The sequence below is a fragment of the Malaya genurostris genome, chromosome 2 (genome assembly GCF_030247185.1).
Source record: "Malaya genurostris strain Urasoe2022 chromosome 2, Malgen_1.1, whole genome shotgun sequence".
In the NCBI taxonomy this organism is placed as follows: Eukaryota; Metazoa; Arthropoda; class Insecta; order Diptera; family Culicidae; genus Malaya; species Malaya genurostris.
The window spans coordinates 295,604,255-295,615,443 of NC_080571.1; the positions used below are offsets into that span (position 1 = coordinate 295,604,255).

At 36.7% G+C, this 11,189-nt stretch overlaps 2 protein-coding genes across 2 annotated transcripts; one reads left to right on the forward strand and one right to left on the reverse strand.

Annotated features, from left to right (window-relative positions):
- Positions 1-226: 226 nt before the first annotated feature.
- LOC131430649 (large ribosomal subunit protein uL18) lies at positions 227-2,161 on the reverse strand. The gene is made up of 4 exons (XM_058595774.1): positions 2,044-2,161; positions 1,420-1,683; positions 924-1,361; positions 227-658 (listed from the first exon to the last, which is right to left on the reverse strand). Exons 1-4 carry the CDS (start codon positions 2,044-2,046, stop codon positions 470-472), a joined length of 894 nt encoding a protein of 297 aa, XP_058451757.1. The 5' UTR covers positions 2,047-2,161; the 3' UTR covers positions 227-469.
- A 4,603-nt stretch (positions 2,162-6,764) lies between these two features.
- LOC131430650 (proteasome subunit alpha type-5) lies at positions 6,765-7,932 on the forward strand. Its single transcript, XM_058595775.1, has 4 exons — positions 6,765-6,921; positions 7,055-7,187; positions 7,245-7,657; positions 7,713-7,932. The coding sequence occupies exons 2-4, from the start codon at positions 7,055-7,057 to the stop codon at positions 7,893-7,895; spliced, it is 729 nt and encodes a 242-aa protein (XP_058451758.1). The 5' UTR covers positions 6,765-6,921; the 3' UTR covers positions 7,896-7,932.
- Positions 7,933-11,189: the final 3,257 nt, after the last annotated feature.

The window sequence follows — 11,189 nt, forward strand, 5'->3', positions numbered from 1 at the left end:
TTTGCATAAAAAAAGACCGCAGAAGGGAAACCGCATAACTCTGAAAATTCGTATAAAAAAACCGCATAACTCTGAAACTTCGCATAAAAAACCGCATAACTCTGAAAATACGCATAAAAAAAGGCCGTATAAAAAAAGACCTGTGTATATTGCTTCCAAACTTTAACTAGAGCGCATGTTAAACTAATTGCAAGCTGGACTACGATGAATATCAGTCGCAAGAATGTTTAAATTTTCAATTTCCAATATATTTTCACTTAGCATAGATATTAACAATAGTACCTTAAATATTAGAAAGTGATTAGTAGTAAAAAGCCATTATTTTCGCTCATATTTCAGCCGAATAGAACAATACATTTATTCCATGAATAAACAAATCGCTTATCAAAAACATAGTTACTCCCTAGAAAGCGAGTTAACTTTACTCAGCTGAGTGATCCTGAATGGGAAAATAGGTTTTTTCACCAATTTAAGCTTCCACATCGGCCTGGATCTTGGCGAGGAATTCGGCCTTGTGTTTGGCGATCTTCGCCTTGCGGGCTTCCAAGCTGAGTTTGGCAGCGTTGTGACGCTTCTTGGTGACCTTCTTTTCCGGCTTCTTAGTGAATGACGGATCCTTGCGGATGGCGGCATGGGCATTTTTGTAGATGTTCTCAATCTATAAGCAGTTGAAATTATATAATTAATATTGTTTCTGATGTATTCTTCAAAAACACAAACGTAACAAAACTAAGATCGCAACGTTTCACAATGATAAAACATGTGTATGATAAAATTTAGGAAGTTTTTCAGAAAGAAAGCTAAAAAACTCCGAACTATTTATCAAAATTTCTGTGGTCCACTTTCGGAATCGACTAAGACTTTGTATGGCTTAGTAGAAATTTGGGAGAGGACGTGTTAAAAGTTGCGAATTGAATACTCACATCATCAGCCTTGATTCCGAGTCCGATGTACTTGCTGAACTGGCGTTTGTACGCCTCTTCATCTTCTTCCTCCAAGGTACGCATGTAATCTGCAACATGCTGTCCGAAGATGTGCGAGCGGTGTACTTCAGCATTGAAAGTCTTATTTTCCGCACTATAACCCGGGAAACGTTTGACGGAGTGGGGAATATTCAAACCACCATCGACAGCACCTTTCATGGCCCCGAATACACGAGCCCCAGTAGAGGTACGAGCCAAACCAACGTCCAAATAGCACCGGAAGGCACCTGGACCATCATCAATCGCTTCGACCAAATATTCTTCACCGGTGACATCAGTACAACCAGTGTACAACGTATCGAGGCGAAGCTTCTGCAGGATACGACGAGCTACAAGCAATCCAGTACAATAAGCAGCAGCGTAGTTAGTTAAACCGACCTAGAATTGAATGACATTTTGTATTCTATTCATTTATACTCTTTGCGGAATACTTTACCTTTACGCCATAACGCGGTAATTCGTGCGAGTATGCAGCACAAACAATACGATCACCTTCGATACGAGCGTAGGCAATCTGGCAAGTGATATCGCGATTGCTTAAACGAACAATCAGTCGGTACTTCGGCGTATTGTACTTATTCTTATCCTGGAAGATCAGACGTTTGCGAGCATAGTAATCAGTTTTACCCTCACGACGCCTGCGAAACCTGACTTGATAACGCTTGAAGTACTGTTTGTTCTTTACAACTTTTACGAAACCCTGTAAGAAGAAAACACAATTTTTATAAAAAGCTGTTTCTAGGTTATACTTCTTCCACATGCAACAGTCTACCATTACAACTAAGATATACTTGAATTTTACCGATACGGTTGATTGGTACGTTTTGTTGCAATATATAAAATATATCAATATCTAGATAATGATAAATTAAACAGAAGTAAAAAGCTAAAAATAGGAGTCAATAGTTTCAAAATGGTAGATCGAAGCTACCGTGATAGCCAAATATCAATAACACAATAAACATAGTTTAATAGTACCTTCGGCAAGAAACTAACAAAACGTCGATTTGCGTAGTAACCGATTTATTAATTTTCACGTAAAACATGTATTTCTACTCACCATTTTACCGGAAAATAGGATAAATTATGCACTAGCTACGCACAACACGTTTTCTACACGTCGGTGCCTACGAGAAAAAGAAATTTTCAAAGATGGCGCAACAGAGCGAACGAATGTGTCAAACTGTCAAATGACGGTATACTGTGGGTTGTTCGATAAAAATTTTAACGAAAGATTTCTCGATGTAGGGAGTGTGTACAGATTATGTCGGCCAAATTTCATTCATTACGGAATCATTCAATTGTGCGCTAAACAATACTTTACTTGGAGTCTTCGACACTGGTTTTATATATTTATACCCTAAACTGTTCAAATTGAACAGTTTAGGGTATAAATATATGATATATAAAAAACAGTTTAGTGCAAACTTAAACATTTCAATTAGATTTTGGTTAATTAGGGTTTGGCTGGTTATGGTTCCAGAAAGTAGTGGAACGTTTTGAAAGATCGCGGCGAATAGTCAAGTTGGAGACAGCATACAACAAATTTGAACAGAAAAAAGTAATACAAAGGAAAACATTAACAAATTCGTGCAGTAACTTGTTTTTCTACATGGGAGAATATCTGCTAGGGAAACGTATTCAAAAGTTTGTATGTAGAATAACAACCGCCGATGTGGGAATTTGGTTGTAATTTGACATTTAACTTTATGCACAACCGGTGCGAAAATGAAAGTTCAAGTAAAAGTAGTAATCCAATACGTAATCAAAATAGATACGCATTCAGCTCTACCATGGTATAATTGAACAAGACCGCTACATGTTCATATGTGGACAGCCTCTGCGCATTTCAAATAGCAGTCATATTCATGTAGAAATTTTCCACAAGAATACACTCTACACAATGATATTAGTGGTTAAGTAGCCTCTTATTGACAGTTATCACAAAAACGCGAGAAATAATAACACAATGGATAGTAATTATATTTCTTAGTTATTTTAACGGAATTCTGTTGTTGTTTAGTTACTAGTGTTGCCAGTAGGGATGGGTATCGATACTGCGATACTTCAAGGTATCGATACTTAAGCCTAAAGTATCGACTTTTTAGGATCGATACCGCGCAAAGTGGTATCGCGTGGTATCGATATTTTCATGGTCGATACTTGTCGATACTAGCTTAAAGTAAACATTATCTAGAACCGACTCTAATAGTCAAACAAAGAGCAGCTAGCGGCACCAAAACGCTAACTAGTGAACAATGGGTGTTGAAATGTCCAAAAAAAGCATGCATAAAGGTTCACTGTACGTTTCACTCAACCATAGTATGTATAGGTTAAAGTTACTATAGCTTTACTGTGAGGAGTATAACGGGCTCTTACACGAGACAATGTTATTGTCAATAATCATTATTCTAAATCCTTCATCAATGCATCAATCCTACTTGTATGCCAGTTGACATTTTCAATCACAATAGCAATATTGTATTAAGAGTATTGGCGATAATGTTGTCTCGTGTGAGGGCCGCTTATGATTACTTGCTTTGTGAGGTGATATATCGATATTTGGTATTTGGCATGCACAGGTAGTTGGCAGGTAGTTGGCAGTAGTGTCACCATTTGGTAAGTTCTTGATTATTTTCCAGATTTTTCCATATATTAACAAACAAAAATTTTTCAGCTGAAAATTTTTTCACAAACAAGCCATGCCTTCAGTAAAGGCACGGTCATATTTCACAATTACCGGAAAACAAGCGCAATGCAACTCGTGCGGAAAAAACCAAACCAAACCGGTCCAGCTTGTATTTTCGATCGATACCGATACTTTTTCCTATAGTATCGATACCGATACCTGAAAAGACAAAACGGTATCGCGATACCAAGTATCGATACTTTATCTCTCGATACCACCCATCTGACACCGGTATGTGAGCACCAGCCATTTGAAAGTATACCGATTACGTTGAGCCCCTCGCGTTTCGAGCCCCAAACACTGCGATGTTTTGATACTCATCGCGACTCTCGAATTGTGAAAATTATCTCCACTTGATGTCCCAAAACACTGTCTGCTGTATTTTAGGTAAACCGACAAGTTATTGTGAGAGAGTCGACCAAAAATTCACTAATTTTCGTGCACTAAACAAGGTAAACGCGTAAAACAAATGTATTACTGTTTGTTCGTTTACGTTGCAATCAGCTGATTTTGAAGTTCCGATATTGATCACATCAAGATGGCGTCGTGACAGAGGGCCGCTCGATACCCATCCCTAGTTGCCAGGTCATTTAAAAAAAATTATCGAGTAATTACACTATTGCTGGTTGCCAGCATGCTGGTGCCAGTATACTTACACCACAGACTAACAGACATGACAGTATGAGTAAATTCTTATAAAAATAATTTTTCGTGATGCACTAGTTCCACCTATATTGTACTGCGCGAACTATTTACTATCGGTACACCCCTTGTGTTACGTAAAAGTTTTTTTACTAGTTGGTTTCCCCTCGTTTGTCAACACCGATCAGCTGCTTGCAGGGATGCCTGATTTCATCAAAATTTTTGAAAATGATTCGTCACAATAAATTATTGGATTACGTTGATAATATATTTCACTTTTTCGCGATGTTGGAAGGTAACCATTTATTTGACTCAACGTTGTTCTAGACTATTTTTTATTGTGTTGGTAGTTTTCACTCGAAATTAAGTGGCGGCAGACCAGAAGCAAGTAAATATTGTAACAAAACGGGTTCAATTTTGTATTGCGTTGGAGGATGAGAAGTAGGCATAATTCTGTATATAGTTTTGGCAATATGTATTAAATCTGTATCCTGCATGAAATTCGCATGGACGTATACAAATCAATACATTACAGGTAATTCTGCATGAATAGCAACTCTGTTGGTAAATGAAAAAATAAACACAGTCTAGATGACAGACAGGATGTTTTTGATAGGGTAATGTGGCGCCATCATGACACATGTGAGTACTGTCCCAAATAAAGGAATATTCGAAATGACCGTTAAAATGATTGAAGAATCTAATTTGAGTGTCCTGTCTGTTAGTCTGTGCTTACACGCCAGCAGCTGGCAATATTTACACTATTGCTGGCAATTTCTTGCTAATAAAATTTGTAAAAATTATAAACAACAATGAAATATATCCTTTGAGTATCCACTTTACGCGAAAGATGAATGAAATACGTTCGAAAAGTACAATATTTTCATTTCGTCGCCATCTTGAATTTCTTCACCAGCATCGCTTGCAGCATGAAATTCAGAACGATCAAAAATTTTCATGCTGGCAACAACTAGCAGCTGGCAAGCGTTAACATTATGCTGGTAGCGTGCTGGAGCAAGTAGTCTGACCAGGGATGCCAGGTTCACAGATTAATCTGTGTTTCACAGATTTTCAACTTTCTGCACAGATTTTAAAAAATGGCACAGATTTTCCCAGATTTCTGAAAATAATTACAAATTTTCACAGATTCTGAAATTAATCACAGATTTTCACAGATTTTTGAAATCGATCACAGTTTAGCACCAAAAAGTACAGAGCGGTTGAGTAACAAGGTACAGAGCGGTGCTGGTTGTGAGCAGAGATGCCAGATATTTTCATAGAAAATCTTTATTGCTTTGTTTAAAAAATCTGTATTTATCTGTATTCACTAATGAAATTAAATTTCTTCTATAAAATGATGTTTAAAGATGTTATTCCAATAGACATTCAACGACGAAATTTAATAGTTTTTGTTATCAACCACAGTTGAATTGTAATTCCATATACTTTTTTCGTTTGAAAATGTTGACTTTGAATTCAAACATGGAATTCAAACGCCCAATACGCAACGTTAAATCAGGTCATACTTCTCAGTCTGACAATAAAGTTTCATGATTCCATGACTTCCTTGAACATCAGTTCAAATTGGTTTCAAATTATAATATAAATGTATTTCAGCGTTCATCATCAAATAGCTGCACGAAAAATTTCCATTTTAATTTGGGAATCAAACACTAATAGAAAGTTCAGACGTAAAAGTTTCATTATTCCTTTCTGTGGAGTGTATACATGACTTGATAATATTAGCATCTTTCCCCTCTCACTATTAGCTGTCAATAATTCTGGACGCACTGTACTGACGAAGTGATTTCCCTCATTTTCAATGATGCGTCAGTTGGTGGCTGAACGACGGAGCGGTAACTCGGTGTGTCAAATGATTATTTGCAATACCTAACGCAAAATGGCAGCCGAACTTCATTCTCGTGGAATATGGGCTTTTCCACACTTTCTTACTTTTTGTGGTATCTGTATAAGTCTGTATAAAATTTGGGAAATCTGTATAAAATCTGTACTCTGTATTAAATCTGTATGCGCATGTAAAAATCTGTATAATACAGATAAATCGGTATAAATGGCATCTCTATGTGAGACCGTTTTTTTGCTCGCCAAATTCATTCTGAACTGCTATTATGGTACGAGAAACGTGCACATATTTCCACAGACTGGTTTTTGGCTTGATCACAGATTTTTGAAAAAATGACCTGGCATCCCTGATTCTGACACCAGTATGCTGGAAGCCAACAGAAGTGTAAACGGGGCAATAAGGGCCACTAAAAATACAAATACCGATTTTCAATTATTGTATTTAAGGGTGTAGTGTGGCTCACCCATAATAGATTTTTTATCGTAGATGTTGTAAAGATTGGTTTTTCCGACAAATACAGATTAAAAAAAGTTCATAGCACTGATTTCGAACGAATCTGACCTCCTTTACTAACACATCGTGAGCACTTATATCCATCGTTTGACAGTTGTTCTCCGGCTTCGTCTGTCTTAAAAAGGTTTCAAAAGTTGTTTGTCATTTCGGAAAGAAATTTGTTAGTTTGTTAGCTGCTGTATAACATTTTCAATTATTAATTCTAACAGAATTTTTATAGTTATTTTAAGGTATGTTATCAGTGAAATGAAATAATTGAACAAACATCTTGTCTCGTTACGATCTCTCTGTAATATTAAATGCTATGTCACTAGACCAACCTAACCTCATCGCTAAAAGTAATGGTTTCGGTTTTGTTTTCAGATGTTTCTCACGAGATCCGAATATGATAGAGGCGTAAATACTTTTTCGCCCGAAGGCCGTCTGTTCCAGGTGGAATACGCTATTGAAGCAATTAAGCTAGGCTCAACGGCCATCGGTATTTGTACACAAGAAGGTAATATTCGGCCATCAACGATTTATAGCAACGGTTTGATATCGCTCAAATTTTCAGGTGTTGTGATGGCTGTAGAGAAACGAATCACTTCTCCATTGATGGAACCAACCAAGGTGGAGAAAATCGTCGAGGTTGATCGACATATTGGTTGTGCTACTTCCGGTCTCATGGCAGACTCCCGAACTTTACTGGACCGCGCACGAGTCGAGTGCCAGAATCATTGGTTCGTGTACAACGAACGTATGTCTGTTGAGTCCTGTGCTCAGGCCGTGTCCAGTTTAGCGATTCAGTTTGGCGATAGTGACGATACGGGATCGGCCATGAGCCGTCCGTTTGGTGTAGCGATTTTGTTTGCCGGGATTGAAAACGGTGAACCTCAATTATGGCACATGGACCCCTCGGGAACGTATATTCGGTATGATGCTAAAGCCATCGGATCAGGTAGCGAAGGAGCGCAGCAGAATCTACAAGTAAGTTTTGCTCGGATCAGTTTGAATTCGAAATTACATGTTTATTCATTCTCAGGAATATTACCTCCCATCGATGACTATCAAAGAAGCGATTAATCTTGCTTTAAGTACACTAAAACAAGTAATGGAAGAGAAACTGAATTCTACCAACGTGGAAGTGATGACGATGACTGCTGGCGAAATGTTCCGGATGTTCGTGAAGGAAGAAGTTGAAGAATACATCAATAATATGAGCTAAATTCATTCTACTCAAATATATCATTATTCCTTGCTGATCATTTTTTTAAAATGTTAAATTAAAGAAAGGGAAAAGGATAAAAAAAACTACATCATATCTACCCTTGTGTTATATTTCTTATTTGAAGACCAGGAGTATATGTTGGTACTCGTGAGTCGTAGTCGTTTCAGTTTGTATTTCGTTTGTGTGATGGTTCTGTATGGAATACTGGAACACGATCGAGATACAGAATGCAAAATTTTCGCATTTGATCGAAACATTCCGAATCGATCTACTTGAATGTTCCTTGATGCTTGGATGCACCACAAAACTCATGAACTTCCCGAGTAAACGTTTCAACAATATCCGATACTGAAGGCTTGATTATTCGTGGAAATTGAAGGAAAATTTTAAACTATCACGGAATGTAAAAAATTTTAATTAAATCTGTCTCAATGAAATTGATTGCTACATTATAAACGAGTGAATACGGTTTGGACAAAACAGTTGATTCAATATAGTGACACATTGAAAGCATCCAAAAGCTCTATTTAAAAGATAATGTACGTTTATTAAGTATTCTATAATTTATATCAAACCATTTTAAATTAATGCAACAATGTAATGAGAACCGCGAAAATGTTACCGTAGAGACGGAACTCGAGCCCGTAGGTAACTCCTAACCGTGGAAATTGTTTTACCAATTAAATTACTGTGCTAATGAAGACACATGAAGAGAAAGTTTAATTGACTAGCCAGAACCCAAGCATGCCTAGCTGTACATTTTAAATTACCAAACAAAGGTCAACAGACTTCTCGCGCGTCCTAATTGTTTATTATTTCTACTATGTTATTAAAGGGTGTTTTCCAAGAGCTTGCCGATTTGAAATTTAAATAAAACACATGTCAATTTTTGAAACGACCAAATTTGTTTTATTTAAGTATGATTTCGGACATATAGTCGTCACGACTATCTTTCACAAAGGTAATTCTCGAGATCCAATTTTCGACCACTTTTTCAAGCATTTGAGGGCATATTTCAGCAATGACACAAATCACACAAACGTGGAGGCCAATTTACCGCTCCAGTTTTCGAAATAATGTTGTCGTTGAAATGTTTTTTTCAATAAGTCGATTGTTTTGGCCGCAGTATGACAAGTAGCACCATCCTGTTGAAAGTACATTTCGTCCATATGCATATTTTGAAAATTAGGCATTAAAAGTTCATTGATCATGGTTCTATATCGATTCATATTTACGGTAACGCGTCGTGCTTCATCATTTTTAAAGAAATAAATTCATTTATGAATTGAAAAATCCACAACAAATCGTTTTTAGCCATCTAGGATTTTTAAATCTAAGTTGGGAATTATTATGACATACTTCTTTAATAACTTATTTTTCATAACCAGTCTCGAAAATATGAATTGTACAGGGTCCGCCATCTAATTTTTTTTTTTGAACTAGCGGTGATTTCGACATTGGCAATCTTAATGTCAAAACCCTTCTTAATCCACCTAGTGATGTGATAATGCCTATCTCTTCTTTCATAACAGTCTCATGAAAATATGTTTCATACTTTTATTAAATAATTTTGGATACTAATTTTGACACCAATTGATTCAGATTGATTCGAGTAGTTCACAAAAGCATGCTTCAGTGTTTATGTCATACAGTCAGCATCATTTTTCCAAACTAGTGCTTGACATTTGCGTTGCCTATTTGTATGAGAACAGTGATGTTAATCTAAAAACCTGTTTTAATCGACCTAGTGGTGTAATGATGCCTTTCTCATATCAATCATACTATCATATATAATACTGTGGTATTCTTCAAAATAATTCTCTGCGATTCTTGAAAGAATAACCGAAATCGGTTTGTTTGACCGCCTACTGATAAAAACTATCAATTGGAAAAGATTTGAGGTCGATTTAGAAATTTTTTCAAGGTTTTTCCCCATTTTCAGTGATGGTATACAATTTTTAACACACTTTTTCGGATCCGAAAGTCGGTTCCGCATGAAATTCAGGGATTACGCATGGGACCACAGGACCTTTCATTTGAATCTAAGTTTGTGAAAATCGGTCGCGCCATCTATGAGAAAAGTTAGAACACATATTTTCTTTTTTGCACATTTTACCCCATAACTCCCGAAACGGAAGTCGGATCCAAACAATATTCAGGAATTTTTTATGGGACCTCAAGATCTTTCATTTGAACCTAAGTTTGTGAAAATCGGTTCAGCCATCTCTGGGAAAAGTTAGTGCACTTATTTTCACAAATTTTTGCACATTTTACCCCATAATTCCGGAACTGGAAGTCGGATCCAAATAATATTCAGGAATTTTGTATGGGACCACAAGACCTTTCATTTGAATCTAAGTTTGCGAAAATCGGTCGCGCCATCTATGAGAAAAATTTGGACACATATTTTCTTCTTTTTGCACATTTTACCCCATAACTCCCGAACCGGAAGTCGGATCCAAATAATATTCAGAAATTTTTTATGGGACCTTAAGACCTTTCATTTGAATCTAAGTTTGTGAAAATGGGTTAATCCATCTCTGAGAAAAGTTAGTGCACTTATTTTCACAATTTTTTGCACATTTTACCCCATAATTTCGGAACCGGAAGTCGGATCCAAATAATATTCAGGAATTTTGTATGGGACCACAAGACCTTTCATTTGAATCTAAGTTTGCGAAAATCGGTTCAGCCATCTCCGAGAAAAGTTAGTGCAAAAAAACGTTACATACACACATACGCACATACACACACACATACACACACACACACACACACACACACACACACACACAGACATTTTGCGTACTCGACGAACTGAGTCGAATGGTATATAGAGAGTGAATATGAAAATTTTTCCCAGTCCCAGAAAGTTGATCTTTCCAAAAAAATTTTTTTTGAGATGACACTAAATTTCGATGTTTCATGCAGTTTTAAGAGTTTCGGCATCAAAAAAAATTTAGATCGAAAATTGTCAAACCTTTACCACCGGGCAGCACCCCTTACGCATGTCCGATTTAGGTCAAATTTTGCATGAAGGCTTTTTTCGAGGTGCTTAAACTTTTGAGCACTAGAACTTAACCAAAAACAGAGGTGATCCTAGAATTTTGGCACCCATATATATAAGAGCGGTAAAAATCGATGTGTTTTGTCAGTTACGTCATTTATACCATCATATATCTGGAACAAAAAGTCACAGCCATTTGGTCTTCGAACTTCATCAATGGTCCAATAGTAGCTTTCAAACGAGCCCAAATTTGTTAAAATCGGTTCAGCCATCTCTGAGAAAAT